The sequence below is a fragment of the Myxine glutinosa genome, chromosome 10, assembly GCF_964187855.1.
Source record: "Myxine glutinosa chromosome 10, kmMyxGlut1.1, whole genome shotgun sequence".
Lineage (NCBI taxonomy): Eukaryota > Metazoa > Chordata > Myxini > Myxiniformes > Myxinidae > Myxine > Myxine glutinosa.
Window position 1 is genome coordinate 27,309,340 of NC_136270.1, and position 17,617 is coordinate 27,326,956.

General features: G+C 43.1%; 1 protein-coding gene across 1 annotated transcript in view; it reads left to right on the forward strand.

Annotated features, from left to right (window-relative positions):
* LOC137434314 (CREB-regulated transcription coactivator 1) overlaps nt 1–17,617 on the forward strand; it is a 180,377-nt gene that overhangs the window by 782 nt on the left and 161,978 nt on the right. The window contains exon 2 of the mRNA XM_068127211.2: nt 12,848–12,955. Coding sequence (XP_067983312.1) covers nt 12,848–12,955 — 108 coding nt within the window. The remainder of the gene's footprint in view (nt 1–12,847; nt 12,956–17,617) is intronic.

Here is a 17,617-nt window from a genome sequence, read left to right on the forward strand (position 1 = left end):
AGTCAGTCTGTCATCCTTCCGAGGTCGGCAAAATGAGTACCAGCTTACTGGCAACAAGGGGACACCGCATCAGCGGCACAGCCACTCCAAGGAGGGAAAATTGGAAGGAGGAGGGATTTGGTTGGGGTTAACGAGGGTGCAAAAGATCATGGTTTTGGATTCGGGACGATCTGAGATGGTGGAGAACAGGTGGCCTGAAGATCTAGATTCTAGAGGGAATTACTTTAGTCTGTCTGCCTGTCTGGCAGTGAAATAAAATTGAAAATCATTCCAAACACGTAACTTCCTGATTTTAAGGACATCTTGAAGGACACATACAACAGGCACAAATATCTAAAGTAAGTGTTAAATAAGGTGGTGTAAAAGATGGTGCATCAATGGCGGTAAACTTCAATTAAACGCTTTTATTTATTTTATTTTATTTTACAGACTTTTCATAAAACTTTTCTTTTATTTCATTTGAATTGTATATTGAACATTGCAGAACAGAAATCGTCTTGTTTGCACTTCCAAAAACCTCCACTTTAGCAGCACCTTGGGTAAAACGTTACACGGTCCCAACCAATCACATTTGCTGTGCGCTCTGAGGGCGGCGAAACAGTTAGATTCAGCCAAACATGTCGGTGCCTGGCGATGCAACCACCACGGAGCTCAGATCTGTATGTTTCGTGCATCTTTCTCTGAAAGGTCTTTCCAAAGTCGTCGGTCCCTCCGAGAATAGTTGGTAGAAGGTTTAGCTCTGGACTGTTCCGTCTGACCCATCGGCTGTGTATGTTTGCCATCATGCCTGCTCTCCAAAGTTCATGAACAAAGAAAGAGAACATCGATCATGCTCGTAAACGTGGAGCAAGCGTTGAAAAGACCCTTTTCATGTCCAAGGTGTTCTGTGAACTCTCGGGTTATTATTCCCACACCTTTTGAAAAAAAAAACAAAGGGGGAGATATTGTAATCAGCTCCGTCTGTCTGTCTGTCCGTCCGTCCATCATGCTATCTCCTCCTAAATGGTTGGGCAGAAATTCACCACACTTGGTAGTGCTGAGCAGTGTCACTTTTGGCTGTGCCACTTGTAGCGGGGTCAAAAGGGCAAATGCCGAAAAATTCAATTACGGGCATATTTTTAAACATTTCAAAAGGAAACTTTGTATATGCAATCAACATTGGGAGATGCATGAAAAATGTGACGATTTTTTTGAGTTGGACTCCCTGTTTATGTCCCAGGGCTGGGGACTTGGGGTCACGGAGGTCAAAATGGCGAAAAATGTTAAACTCAAAATTTGATAGTGGGTCATTCCTGGGGGAACTTTTTGCCATCTTTCATTCAACTTGTCACGTTATGAAATAAATGTTAGCTCTTTCACGAGCCTCGATTCAGTATACAAAAAAAACAAAAAAAAAACTTTGCTTTTGGTGGACAGCGTGGGGATTTGCGATGGTGCGCCATCGACTTTGCTCTAGTTATTGCTATTATTAGCTTTCCTCTGCATGCATTGCAGAGAGAAACCTATTGTTTCTGTTCAGATCATTATTATTATTATTATTCCGCCTTGATTTTGGAGGTCCGAAACATTTAAAATTAATGTTCTCTGCAACTGTTGGTCCGATTGGCACATTTTCACCAAAGGAGCGGTTAGACCTTTTTAATTTTTACTGCTAATTATGACGTCATACGTCACGTGGTATGGGCGCCATCTTGGAAAACCTTCAAAGTTTGCCTCTATATCTCTGAAACGGATTAATGGAAAAAATTGAGTCATGGCTCATTGTGAAGAACTCTGCATTGGGACCAACAAATGTATTCATTAAGGATATCAAAAGTGCTACCGTTATGACGTCATAATTCGACGAGTATTACCCTTTATCCTATCTATATAATAATAGCGTAAGGACTCGACTTTGTTATCCCTTTTACGCCGCACCCAGTGACCCGATGCCCACGGCACTAATGGATTTACGATCTACGAACCGCACTCTTTGTTTATCACGTACAGCCATACTCGAAAAATCTGAATTAGCCGACGTTGGGGCCCAAAAGCATCCGATTAACTGCCGATACGACGCCATCTTACGACGCCATCGTATTGGCGTCTGCTGGGCGAAGGCGAAGCAAGCCGTCCGTTGATTGGACAGGCGAAGGCGAAAGCAAGCTGTCCACTGAGTGGACAATCCAGAGCATGCATTTGTGCCGGTGTCGGCGATCGTTGTTCATATACGCACTCTTCATTCTCATCTTTCTTCCTAACTCTTACTCGGACAAGCAAATCCCCTATGCCATCCATAATGGTACACTCTATCCATACACCACATCCTCCCTTCCGTGGATGTTCCACGGGTTTCGGCTAGTCTATATAATAATAGCGTAAGGACTCGACTTTGTTATCCCTTTTACGCCGCACCCAGTGACCCGATGCCCACGGCACTAATGGATTTATGATCTACGAACCGCGCTCTTTGTTCATCACGTACAGCCATACTCGAAAAATCTGAATTAGCCGACGTTGGGGCCCAAAAGCATCCGATTAACTGCCGATACGACGCCATCTTATTGGCGTCTGCTGGGTGAGGGCGAAGCAAGCCGTCCGCTGATTGGACTGTCGAAGGCGACAGCAAGCCGTCCACTGAGTGGACAATCCTGAGCATGCATTTGTGTGCAATAAATACGTTGTTCATATACGCACTCTTCATTCTCATCTTTCTTCCTAACTCTTACTCGGACAAGCAAATCCCCTATGCCATCCATAATGGTACACTCTATCCATACACCACATCCTCCCTTCCGTGGATGTTCCACGGGTTTCGGCTAGTGAATATTATCCTTTATCCTTTATCCTATTAAAATTTCAACCTGATTGATTGTACGGTTTTGCAGCCGGATGTTGTTATTGTTTGAAGAAGAAGAACTTCTACATTTTTATCTTCTCCAGCCATTTGACTTTTCAGTATATCTATTAATTTTGTGCTGTTTGAAGTCAGTGGCATCCTCTCAATTAATTACGTAGTCGATTAATTATGTACTATCAGAATGTACCTTTCGACCCTTTGGACTGCAAAGACCCATAAGACCTTTGAATAACTTTTATGTCCCCCAAGACGCTTTAGACCACCAAGACCCCAAAATACCCCAAAGACCCTTAAATACAACGAATAACCAGAGGACCCGAGGACAAAAAAGGCCCTGAGGACTCAAACGTCCCAAAAGACCCCGAGGACCCAAGAAGACCCAAAAGATCCTGAGGACTCTGAAGACCCAAAAGACCCCAAGGACTCATAACACCCCAATGAACCAAAAGACCCTGAGGACCCAAAATACCCCAAGGTCCCAAAAGAGCCAGTGAACCCTGAGGACTCAAAAGACCCGATGACCCAAAAGACCCCAATAGACTCTGATGATGAATAGACCCTGAATAGATTTTTTTTTTTAAATACAATACTGAATTTAGTGTTATAAAGAGGACATCATGTGTCATGCGTGTCCAATGAAAGCGGGGTTGTATCAAAGCGGGAAGGCGGAGGAAACCGGTCATCACCGCCAGCAGTTATAAAGTGGCAGTTCTAGTTCTGAGTATTATTCTTTTTATTATTACTCCATGAAACCGAAATTTTATTGTTATTATCACAAAGTATTATTACTCCATATTATTATTACTCCATGTCCCGGTGTGTACCTTGGTTAGAATAGGTACACCGTATCCCTGCGTGTCGTAAGAGGCGACAAAGAGGGTTGGCATCAGGAAGGGCATCCGGCCATAAAAAAAACATTGCCTCAAAGAAGAGAACCATGACAATCACAACTACATATGGGCAGGGTACAGCCTGAAGTGGAGATCGGTTTCTGAGGTTTGGGACATGGAATGTAGGGACAATGACAGGGAGATCAGGAGAAGTGGTGGAAGTATTGGTCAGAAGAAGAGTGGACATATGTTGTGTGCAAGAGACGAGATGGAAGGGAAGTGGTGTGAGAATGGTGAAGGGTAGGCAGGGACAGAAATACAAGTTTGTGTGGCAAGAGTGCCCAGAGGGCGTGAATGGTGTTGGTGTCCTGTTTTCTGAGGAGTTTGTAGACAGTGTGGTGAGTGTGACTAGAGTGAGTGATAGGTTGATGATGGTGAAAATGATGATTGGAAAGCTCTTGGTGAACGTCATCTCGGGATATGCTCCACAGGTTGGTCGGAGCGATGAAGAGAAGGACAAGTTCTGGTGTGCGATAGAGAAGCTGATGGAAAATGTGAAAGATGAGGAAGTTGTTGTGGTAGGAGGAGACCTAAATGGACATGTGGGAAGGAGTATGGACGGTTTTGAGGGAGTTCATGGGGGTTACGGATATGGTGTGAGAAATGGAGAAGGTGAAAGGATTTTGGAGTTTGCTGATGGAGCTGATTTGTTGATTTGTAACACTCAGTTCCAGAAAGGGGATAATAAGCTTGTTACATACATGTCAGGTGGGTCGACGACAACCGTTGACTACCTGATGGTGCGTAGGCGAGATAGGGGGCACCTCCGGGACACAAATGTGATCCCGGGGGAGGAGGCTGTTTCACAGCACCACTTGGTTGTCTGCGACATAAGGGTGAAGGGTGCGAGGAGAGCTCGGCGGGTGAAGTACCAACCGAGAATGAAGGTGTGGAGGTTGAAAGAGGTGACAGTAAGGGAGGCATTAAAAGAGAGGCTGAGTAAGGTAGAGGATGATGTGGTTGAGCTTGAACGTGGTTGGATGTCAATGAAAGATAGTCTGTTGGGAGCCGTTGGTGAGGTATGTGGATGGACAAAAGGACCACCGAGGCACTCGGGAACATGGTGGTGGGATGATGAAGTTGGAAAGAGGATTGACGAGAAGAGGAAGAAGTTCAAGGAGTGGCAGAAGGCGAAGGGCACGGGAGCAGAAAAAGAAGAGCATGAAAGTTATAAGGCAGCCAAGAAGGCTGCAAAGAAAGAGGTAGCAAAGGCGCAGGAGGCATGTAGGAAAATGTTCGGAGAACGCTTGGATTCCGAAGAGGGTCAGAGCGGTATTCAGGATTGCAAAGCAGATAGCGAAAGAGAGGTGTGATGTGATGGGGGTGAGTTGCTTGAAGGATGAAGTGGGACAAATCGTTGTGGACCCAGATGGAATTAAAGGAAGATGGAAAAGATATATGGAAATGCTGTTGAATACAGAGAATGAATGGGATGGCAACATAGAGAGTAACCCAGTTTTAGGACCAGCAGAGAAGATAACTGAGAAGGAAGTTGAGGAAGCGATAAAAGCAATGAAGAGTAGAAAAGCGGGAGGGCCGACGGGAGTTGTGGGAGATATGTTGAAGGCAGCAGGAAGTTGTGGTGTGAAGAGAATGACAGAGATCTGTAATCTGGTGGTGAAAGAAGGCCGCATTCCAGTGGATTGGGAACTGAGTACCCTCGTCCCTCTATACAAGGGGAAAGATGACGCTCTGGAGTGTGGCTCGTACCGAGCGATAAACCTATTGGAGCATGGAATGAAGGTATTGGAAAGGGTGTTGGAGAGAAGGAAAAGGAAGAAGGTGAAGATCGACGAAATGCAGTTTGGATTTATGCCAGGAAGAGGAACGACAGACGCGCTCTTTATTGTGAGGCAGTTGCAGGAGAAGTACATGGAGAAGAGGAAGAAGTTGTTTCTTGGGTTTGTTGATCTGGAGAAAGCATTCGATAGGATTCCACGCGAAGTATTGACATGGGCATTGAGGAAGTTAGAAGTGGAGGTATGGTTGATCAGAGTGGTGATGGCAATGTACAAAAGAGCGCGCACAGCTGTAAGGACGAAGGACGGGAATAGTGGTGAGTTTGAGGTGAAGGTGGGAGTGCATCAGGGGTCGGTACTTAGTCCACTACTATTTGTAGCTGTGATGGAGGTGCTGGCTCAGAACGTAAAGGAGGGTTTACCGTGGGAGTTGTTGAATGCAGATGATCTGGTGTTGATTGCGGAAAGTATGGATGGACTGAAGGAAAAGATGAACAAGTGGAAGGAATGTATGGAGACAAAAGGTCTGAAGGTGAATATAGGAAAGACGAAGGTGATGGCAAGTGGTAAAGCATGTGGTGAGGTGGATAGAACTGGGAAGTGGCCATGTGCTGTGTGCAGGAAGGGTGTCGGAGTGAACTCCATTCAATGTACAATGTGCGCTGAGTGGGTTCACCAAAAAGGTAGTGGTCTGAGAGGGTCATTAACCAGTGTGGCAGCTACATTCAAATGTAAGGTGTGCACAGAGGGAGCTGCAGATGGAGGAAATGTTGAGTTGGATCTTGGAGACGGCGTGAAGCTGGAAGGTGTGAAAACATTTTGCTACCTCGGAGACATGCTGAATGGAGAAGGTGGATCAGACACGGCAACGGTTGCTTGAGTGAGATGTGCATGGAAGAAGTTTTGGGAACTGAGTGGCATGCTGATGAGGAGGGGAGTGTCGTTGTAGCTGAAGGGAAAGGTGTATGCTGCATGTGTGAGAAGTGTTATGATTTATGGGAGCGAGACATGGGTCATGAATGTAGAGCAGCAACGAAGGCTGGAAAGGGTGGAAATGCGAATGGTTCGGTGGATGTGCGGAGTATCGTTGATAGAGAGGAAGACAAATGATGAATTGCGAAAGATGATGGGAATAGAGCCTGTGATTGATGCTGTGAAGAGGAACAGGTTGAGATGGTTTGGTCATGTGTTGAGGAAGGATGAAAGTGACTGGTTGAGAAGAGTGATGGAAATGAATGTAGAAGGAAGTAGAGGACGGGGAAGACCGAGAAAGACTTGGCTAAAGATGGTGGAAGAAGAAATGCGGGCAAGGGGGTTAACAAGGAGAGATGCAGAAAATAGGGCAAAATGGAGAAGATTGTCATGGGGACCGCAAGGCTAACCCCCGCTCTAGCAGGGAAAATGGCCTTAAAATGCATGTTGTTGTTGTTGTATTACTCCATGAAACCTACAAATCGTTTTACAACAGCCTAGTTCAATTTCTCACACCTGTTTCTTCCTGAGAGTGATGTTATAATCTTCATTATTAATTACTATACCAAACTCGATGGCGTAATGGTTAGAGCTCAGAGTTTTGGAGGTCAGTGGTTCAATCCCCGGCTGATTCGTTCAAAAGACTGTAAAAATGGTACTTGCTGTTTCCTTGTGTGTTGCTTACAATTTATAAAGGAAGTAGAGCAAGCAACCATTGCACAGGCTTGATTGGCCAAATGGCCGCCTACATTGGAATTCCTAGTCAGGAAACTCATATTATAGACAGGAGGAAAAGTCAGCATTTGTAACTGCTTGAGGCATTTCTTGTTAAAAGTTGGTATCAAGTGTTTTTAACATAATTTGGGTATGCTGAATCCGAATCCGGTTGTTACCCAGCTGGCAAATACTTTATAGTGGCTCAAAATCGCAATTCAAAATGGCCGCCAAAATCGCACATATTTGATGTGTCAAATTTTGTTATTTCATGCTTTAGGTTAAAACTATGTTAGCAGAGTAGGTATTTGGTCTTTTGAAAACACTTTCAGCATGGATAATTCAAACTAAGTTGATACCAAGCAAATACAAGCTGCTGGCACCCCGCCAGAGGACAAAATCCAAGATGGCCACAGTAAAATTTGAAAAATGCATATATTTGGTTTCCCACTAGCCACAGATATGTTTTTGGTGTCTGAATGTAGTACTTAAGGTTTAGAGTTAAAACAACTCATTAATCACAATACTGACTATTTCTACAACAGCAAACATATTGGATGATACCTGGAGTAGTGGTAGTTATACTGCCTCATTCATGTTATTGCTTTTCATAAGTTCTCTTTCAGATTATTGGAATCATTTTATGCTGGACGACAATCCGTGGACTTAGTTAAGGTGTTTACTGTTTAACATACTTAATCAGCGCAATGGCATTAGGTAAGATATACATGCTAACATATTGTTGTCTAAGCTACAGTTTAAATGTGTACACTCGGAGCGGCTTATTTAAGACTTAATTATAAGTATAGTATTATAACCTGTATATTTGAGAACATGCTTATTGGGTACGAGTGTTAACCATGGCTTATCTCTTTTCAGAAAAATGGACCCAGTGCTTAGTCTCAAGAGGCGATCTTCATCACCATCCCTGAGTCTCTGTATCATTTGTCAGAAGGACGACAAGGATGTGCACCAGGCTGGGAAGCAGGGTTTGCTGACACTCCGAGATGCTGTAACCGCACGAAGTAAACTCAGAGATGATAGCAACAGAGATGTTATTGATAGACTCGAAGTTGTGCTTCAGTCAACAGATGCAGAGTCAGTTGTGTGGCATAGACATTGCTACGCACAATTTACTGACAAGGGAAAAATTCAGCGGTTGCACCAGCATCAGAAAACATCAGGATGTAGTCTGGACACAGATGGAGAGCAAGCATCGAGCAGCAAAGAAACATGCATCTCTTCCAGATCAACACATATATTGCGAGGATCTGTCCTGGGTACTGACTGGGACAAATGCTTATTCTGTCAAACTGTGCATATAAAGCATATACTTGCATCTGTAACAACACAGAAAATGAGTGCGCAGATAATCGAGGCGGCACAGTTTGATAAGGGTTACGTATTCGAGTTGCATGTGTTAACGATCTGATTGCGTCAGAAGGCAAATACCACCTTCAATGCTATGTGAACTTTACGAGGTCCACACAAGCTATTCAAAGCATTAGTCATAGAACTGATCTAGCCATGGCGTGGCTATGTTCAGAGCTGCAAGTCTCAGCTCAGAAAGGACATGTATTGGAACTACATGATGTTTTCAATCGGTACTGCTGCCTGACCAAGGATGCAAACATTGAGATTCCACCATCGTTTCTCAGCCGCAGGGCTTCTTTCACAGAAAAGCTAAAACATCATTTGACGGAGATCTACGAGTTCATCCCTATGCTAGATAGGGCACCCTCGGGAAACAAAACGCTTCTCGTTCCCACAAAATATCGCCATATTCCCATTTCACAGATGGAAGATCAAGACAACGATGAACTATTCACGCCAGTCCATCAACCTGGAGATGACATTTTCCTTTCATTAGTCCACGTAGCCCTTAAGATTAGAGGAGAACTCGTGTCACAGCCAGGCCACAAAGGATTCAACGTCAGTGAAGATGATGCAGCTGCATGTATACCAGATTCCCTATATATGTTCCTTCGTCTTCTGTTTGAAGGCCAGTCAGCTCTTGATGGTGACACTGATGAAAATGACGACGAAGTACTTGAGGCAAAAGTTCGGTCAAACGTCCTAAACATTGCACAAGATATTGTATTTGCAGTCAGCCATGGGAAAAAGTGAACCCCAAAGCACATTGGACTTGGAAGTACATTGCACCAGGCAACGAGGTCCAAACATCTGGTGCAACTGTTTAATAGTGCAGGTCATGTCCTCAGCTACGATTCCATCCTACAAGTGGATAATGCTCTGGCAGAGCATACCATCCAGAACATGGATACTGAAAATGGTGCAGTCATTCCCCCTAATTTGACACCAGGAAAATTTGTACATTTTCCCGCAGATAACATTGACATCAATGATTCATCGATGGATGGAAAGAACACGTTCCATGCCACTCAGATGGCTGTGTGGCAACGAGGTCCTGCTCCAGACTTCAACTTCCATGATCTTGTACCATCGAAGCATAAATCACTTTCAGTGCCAGATGCCATGAATAACATAATAGAAGCCAATGTCAGGGAAACACAACGTACACCAGCGTTTACTGCAGAAATCCAGCCAGAATGGTACACCGAAGCTGAACATGAAAACGCATCAGCGCAACTGGCGCGAGCTACAGATATGTCTTTCTTCATGAAACGGCAAAATGAAAATCCACAGTTGGGATGGATGCAACACAATCAGTTTTACAGCACGACGGATCCAGAAATGACAACGATTGGCTACTTACCAATTATTCAAGCCCCGGCGCATGAGCTTGACACTCTTACTACGGTCATAAAACGCTGCATGCACATCAGCTCAAAGCTAGGTCAAAAGTATGTAGTACTCACGGTAGACCAAGCATTGTATTGCAAATTACTGGAGTTGAAATCTGCTATACCGGAGTTCAAGGAAGTTCTCATCTCTCGCCTTGGTGGTCTTCATATCTCCTTGAACTTTCTCAAAGCTATTGGCCAGCACATGCAGTCGTCGGGGTTAGCAGATATCTGGTCCGAGAGTGGAATTATGGGACCGTCCACCACAGAACACTGTATGGCAGGCAAGTCATATTCTAGAGGAATGCGAGCTCACAAACTAACATTGCAGGCATTTTGGCAAGTGCTTCTACCACAACTTACAAGCTACCTTGAGGAGCATGACGAGCAGCTGAAAAATGAACTGGACAATGCGTCAGATTCGATTGATGATCTTACCGCAATCATTGGATTTTGATTGGATTTTGTCCTCTGGCGGGGTGCCAGCAGCTTGTATTTGCTTGGTATCAACTTAGTTTGAATTATCCATGCTGAAAGTGTTTTCAAAAGACCAAATACCTACTCTGCTAACATAGGTTTAACCTAAAGCATGAAATAACAAAATTTGACACATCAAATATGTGCGATTTTGGCGGCCATTTTGAATTGCGATTTTGAGCCACTATAAAGCATTTGCCAGCTTGGTAACAACCGGATTCGGATTCAGCATACCCAAATTATGTTAAAAACACTTGTTACCAACTTTTAACAAGAAATGCCTCAAGCATTTTATATAAGGGCCTTTTGAGGTTTTATGTCCTGTCTATTATTATTATTATTATTATTATAGTATTACTAGGGCATGCCCGTACGTGGGTGCCCGTTCCTTGCCAAAAAAAAAAAAAAACGCTACCCGTACGCTCTACCCCCGCCCGTACGCCCGTACGCCCGTAAACAAAAAAAACAACGCTCTTCGCTTCCGCCCTTCGCTCTGACTGAATTGGGAGAAATAATGCGCATAAGAAATCGAGAAATTATTATTTTCTCCGGAAGAAATCGAATTACGAACCGTAATGGCGCACGCGCTCGGCTCGGCTCGCTCTCACATCGGCCACGCCTACGCAACAACGCGTTCTGTGATTGGCTGCCGGAAGTGCAGTCTTCACTGTCCGGAAGGTCGCAAATCGCAGTTACGATGAATCGCAAATTAGTTTTAATTAGTTTTAAAACATAGTTTAACGGCAACATAGTTTTCCAACGTGAAATAAATGAATACGCTCTCAAATGTGCCGTCCGAGGCAGAGTCTGTTCGCCACGTTCGGCACACGTGATAGCTCGCTGCTCTCTGATTGGTTGAATCGTTTTTTGGACATAGCTCGGTAACTACTTCTCCGATTAATATGAAACCTTGAAAAGGCACATCCTCGGGTCCCCAGCAATATACCTGGCAAGTTTAAAGTATATCGGACCCGTGGTTGTCGAGAAACAGCGGTCACAGACATACAGACATACAAACATACAAACATACAAACATACAAACATACACACAGAGATTACTGGAATTATAGATAGATAAATATAAAATTATATATATATATATATATATAACTACGAGGTAGTTATATTGAGGAGTCCCCCACTAACTAATGAATGAATGATCGTTTTTTAAAGGCCATTTTTCCCCACTAGAGTGGGGGGTTAGCCTTGCAGGCCCCATGACAATCATGGTTCCCTGTTTGAGGCAATGTTTTTATGGCCGGATGCCCTTCCTGACGCCAACCCTTAGTCGCCTCTTACGATGCAGGGATACGGTGTACCTATTCTAAACTGGAGTACACACCGGGATCATTCATCCCAGCAAGCTGGTACTCAATTTGCCAACCTCGGAAGGATGACAAGCTGAGTCAACCCCCCTAGCATTAATTCAGCGATTGACCAGGATTCAAACTCAGGATCCTAGGATCCCAAGTCAGCACCCTAACCGCTAAGCCAACACCAGACTATATGCAACAATAGTGTTAGATGATATTTGTAAAATTTCGCATCAATAGGGTAAGCGGTTTCAGAGATATAATTATGTAATATTTTCCGTCAATCCAATATGGCTACCACACCATGTGTGACCAATGTTGTTTTTGTGATCATCTTTTAATCGCCATGCCTAGTCAATGACACACGTAAAGTTTCGAGTCAATCGATTTGGTGGCTTGGGAGAAGTTGTTTTTTTAATAGGTTTTAGGTTCACTCCAATATGGCTGCCAAACCATGTGACCTATGATGTCATAAATTTAATATTCCAATACAAATGGGTCTTAGATCATGTGCATGCAATTTCAGATTTTTAGGATAAGGAATTTGATTAAAACATTTTTGGCTGGTATACCACTTCACCTATGATGTCATCATTGTCATGCTTTTGTTCCCCATTGGGAGTTCTTTACAATGTGCCACGTTTCAAATTCTTCCTTTCAGCGGTTTCCGAGAAATAATTTTTTAATTATTTGCATTTAATCCAAGATGGCTGCCATACCACGTGACCTATGGCATCACAATTATCATAAAAACATTCTGCATGGGTGTAACTCCTACCCTGAAAGTTTTGTCTCAATTGGACATGTGGTTGCTGAGAAAAACGAGGTTTAGCCCGGACGGACATACGGATGCACGGACAGACAACCCGAAAACATAATGCCTCCAGGAACCTTCGGGGGCGGGGGCATAAAATATTATAAAATGAGAGCCATATGACTGAGAGGCAGTTGTTTTGACTCATCTGTTGAATACCATTTGAAATCTGTGAATTGATGTGTAAGATACTCCAGGTGATGTGTATGAAATATAGTTTGTGTTAAAAAAAAAAAAAAAAAAAAAAAGTGCTAAAAGCTACCTTCCTCCTCACCCCTCACCCCAACCCCCAAACCACCTTCCCTTCTTCACTCTGTGATTCAGCTGCATTTTAAAGCACAGCAGTTGCAGCTCGCTCAGAGCCGCTCAAACTTCTACGGTGGATCCCTACCAAACGTCAACCAAATCATCAATGCTCCTTTGGAGTTTCACGTGAGTCCTTGTGGGATGTGCTGAACTTTGTCTAGCCTGAGTTTGCTGTTTTTTTCCTTTCCTATTTTGAAATTTTGCTCTCTTTTCTTCATCATGTATGCACGGGAATGGATATGGAGTGGTAAAATGAGAAAAGGCTCTCTGTGTTTCTGTGTTTCTGTTTGATTGAGACAGAAAGACTGTTATTGGAAAACTACAAAAGAAAGGAAAAAATATCTGAGAGCAGAAAATGGTGGGTTTGGGGCAGAGGGGCGGAGAGTGGGGGGAGGCGGTGGGCTTTGGAGGAACCAGCCCGGCCAGCACAGAATAAAAATTGGGAGTATAAATATATATCCATGTAAACATATATCTGGGTTTTAACGCACACCGGCAAGAAGTGCTTTTAACTCAGGATCTTAGTTAGGATCCTGAGCTCGAGGCCCTGTCGTACCGTTAAATAACACCTAGTGGGTTGACTCAGCCCGCCATCCTTCTGAGGTCAGCAAAATGAGTGCCATCTTACTTGGAAACAGGGGCATTGCATTGGCGGCACAGCCGCACTCCCAGCAGTGATGCAACCAGCAGCCACAGGCTGCATATGAAATGATGATGAACTGGCAACAAAGAAATCAACTTTATAACGTTCAACTTCGGGATGACGTACATGAAATCTGAGCAGACTTGATACAAGTTGCGTGGATGGGTATCAGTTAACGGGAGAAGTGCCTTCCAAAAGAGCAGAGTTGAAATTTTATAGGACTAGCAATGGTATCCGCCCTATGGGCGGGGCTTTAATTGGGAGACCCAAATGAAAAGGCAAAATATCAGAAATTGAAGGCTTTTTTATTTTAAACGATTTATATAATAATAATAATAATAATTCATTTATTTTGTATAGCGCTTTTCATGAAGCCCAAAGGCGCTTTGACAGAGTGCAAAACATAATGCATAACAAAACATGAAAACAACAATTGCAAAAAGACAAGAATCAATAGGGAAATATTTAAAGCAAAAGGAGGGAGAAGGAGAAGTGATAGTCAGGGGTTAAATGCTGTGGGTTGAATGTTGAATGCAGTGCTGAACAGGTGGGTCTTGAGTGATGTTTTGAATCTGGTGAGTGAGGAGGAGTCTCTGATGGTGTGAGGTAGTGAGTTCCAGAGGGTGGGAGCAGCGATGGAGAAGGCCCTGTCCCCCCAGGATCTGAATTTGGTCCGGATGGGGGGGGGGGGGGGTCAGGAGGTTGGTACCAGCAGAGCAGAGGTTGCGGGTGGGAGTGTGTCTGGAGAGGAGGTCAGCCAGGTAGGATGGGGCCAGGTTATGGAGGGCTTTGTAGGTCAAGAGGAGGATTTTGTACTGGATTCTCTGGGAGATGGGGAGCCAGTGAAGCTTGTAAAGGACGGGGGTGATGTGGTCACGGGTCCGGGAATGGGTGAGTAGACGGGCAGCGGAGTTCTGAATGTATTGGAGACATCCGTTATAAACCGTATATAAACATCCGTTAAATCATATCACATGCAAATCATCAAAATCTAAACAGTATTTGTAGAATTTCAATAAAAGCCACATCACTGTTCATATCGGTAAATATTATTGCATCGTGTTTGGAAAAACTGGAAAATTTGAAAATTGGAAAAATTGGAAATTGGAAAAATTTGAAAAACAATATAGCCTATTTTACTCCAGGGGGGTCCCAGGATTACCCACCCCAAATATCGTGGCGATCGGTTCAGCCGTTTTTTCGGTACCTGGGAACAGACAGACAGACATTTGGTGAATTATAGTAAGATGAGTTAATTGTGCAGTTTTTTTGGGGTGAGCACAAGATCTGTAAAACTGGAAGCAGGTAAAACAGAATCGGAGTAAGCCTGCCCCCCGTGGAAGTTTTTGTCACAACTCATCCATTCGTTTTATGTGCAGCCTGAGGTTGCTTGTTTGCATCATTGCTGGGAGCACGGCTGTGCCGCTGATGCAGTGCCGCTTGAAGGTTAGAGCAGGAAGTTGGAATTTGACCATGATGCTGTTGATAGCTCACCCACTCGGGATGGCAGACGGGACACTCAGTCTGACGTCCATCCAATGGATGGCACACACATTGATGAATCACCCTGCCTGTGAAGCACTGGGATGACAGTTTATAGCTGCGTCGGGATTTTAACCCAGGCTTGACAGCTTAGAGGCATGTGTGTTTACATCAAGGACATCCTGCCAGCCCTTTGTCCCAATAACTTCCGAGACACTATGCAAACACTCAGGTAACCAGTCTAACTGACCTGGTGCCTACGGATTGAACAAATTCAGCAGGACTCACCCATCTACCTGCCCCATACACCAATTAAATTCTGAACAAAACTCTGGTCTATGGAAATACTTTCGAAAAGCAGATGATCAAATCGGGTTCACACAGGAACATCACTTTTGTATTTGATAAGTGCAGACGGGTTACTGTAAAGGCCTGCTGGGCATTCAGCATGCTGGTGTAGAAAGGTGGTAATTGGGACAAGTCCAAGTGCTGCACATCCAGCTGAAAGACCTCCTGCGAATAGCACAGCCCAGCAGCTTGATTCAAGAGAGAGTTAGTCAACGCACTCCAAGCCAGGCAGGAAGGCCTATGCAGCAGCTGCTTAACCACATTCAGGTGGAAGAGCATAATCTTACTGACCAGATCTACGCGGCATTGACCTCCTTTTTCTTGGGGAAGGATCGCAATACCAGGTCAAACCCTGGCTTGCCATTCCAACGGTTCATCAATATTTTTTGCACATTTTTACCAACCCTTCCGGGGGTGTGCAACCTTGAAATGGTGCCAAAGTATCGATGCCACCAAATTGATGAGCACTAACACCTTTCCCTTGTAAGACAGTTGAACAAGCAGGGCACTCAATTTCACTAGTCTGTATTTGAGGGCAACTATCAAACCCTCCCAGTTTTTTGTTTTTTTTAAACATCGTTTTCATTACAGAGAACCCCCTCCCCCCCCCCCCCCCCTAGGTACTTAATGCCTTCATTCAATCCCCCAGGTAATCTAATGTGGAAGAGAAGGCAGGGATCCGTGAACTCGACACATCCATATATAATAGGCCATGAGCCAGGCTCGCAAATTTTGGCCACCAGTACCATCCGAGGGGAATAATACTCATTGGGATTCTTGGCAAGGTATGCACTCCTAGAGTTGTTAAATATATGACAGCATTGAAACATTGGTAGCTTTTGTGTGTTATGACCATTTTTATAACCCTCTTCTAAAATAAACTTTTCTAAAATCCAACTTCAACACAGAATCCAATCTGTACAGAATCCAACTTCAAATTTATCTTAAAAAAAAAAAAAACCTAAACAAAGCAAAATCGAATCCAAAAATAAATAAATAAAAATCTCTTATTATAGACCATATCTCCTTGATAATTGTTCGGCATATAACTCAGCCCATTTTCTTTCCAGAAAACTTGTATGGTAAATATAATACCTCTCATTCATTGTTATCCATTTCAGGCACTGAGAGCACCGTGGCGATACACTGCAGAAAATATAAATTTTTCGTTTTCATAAAAGGTGTAACAGAAAAGTTTATTTTGTGCATAAACTAAAGAATGATTACCATGTTTAGAATCACGGATTTGAAGGGAATTTAATAAGAAATACGATTAACAAAATTAATTTCATGTAAGAAGAATATAAAAAATGTTATTGTTAAAATTGTTACTCCTACCCCAAAACGGAAAATTCGGCAAATCAAGGAAAATCTAGTATTGTTTTATTTTCCTTGCTTGCTGAATGCTAAATACTTAGAAAAAACATCCTGTAATAATTTGTGGAGCATAGTTTATGCAAATATCTTCTTCCTCCGTAAGCAGCACAAGGCTGCAGGGTAGCATCATTGGCTGAGGATGCGATGCGGCTGTGCCTCTGAAATGTTAATATGACAAGAAATATTTTAATACATTTCATCAAATCATTGCTAAAAATGTCAAATTTGGTGAAATATGTAAATTTATCCATAGAAATACATTTTTGCAAAATTTCCATCAGAATATATTGTGCCCTTTTGAAAAATATTAATTTATAGACGATTTAGTAAGACATTTAATTAAATAATTTTTTTTAATGTAAGTAGTTTATTATAAATACTAGCGGGTACACCCACCCTCCTGGCAGGAATACCCTTCTCGGCCCACCTTCAGTGCTTCTACGACACATTCTTGGAAATGCACTTTTATAATTTTTTTGTCGTTTTTGAAAGAAATTTTATTGATCACAACACATCATAATTTTGAGAAGGTTCCAATATACAGACAGTCCTCGACTTACATAAGCGTTCCGTTCCTGGGACCCTTAGGTCAAGTCGATTTTTGCGCTAGTCGAATTTCATTTGGTAAAATCTGAAAAACAAACAAAAGGATTCGATAATTAATTGAACATTTACATATACAGTACTAATTCATACTAGGGAACAAAGTAAGGCCAAAAGGCAGAGGAGGGAAGCCGAAGGACAGGCCTACTCTCTGGAAATTGATGTGTGGAGAACATCTGAACAAAAAGGTAAGGGCGTAGAAAGATTGAGAGATTTGAAAGTTTGCAACTTGAGAGGGTTATGGACTTTGTTCGGGGCACAATAGATTATTATTATTATTATTATTATTATTCTATATATACAGTCGTGGCCAAAAATATTGGCACCCTTGCACT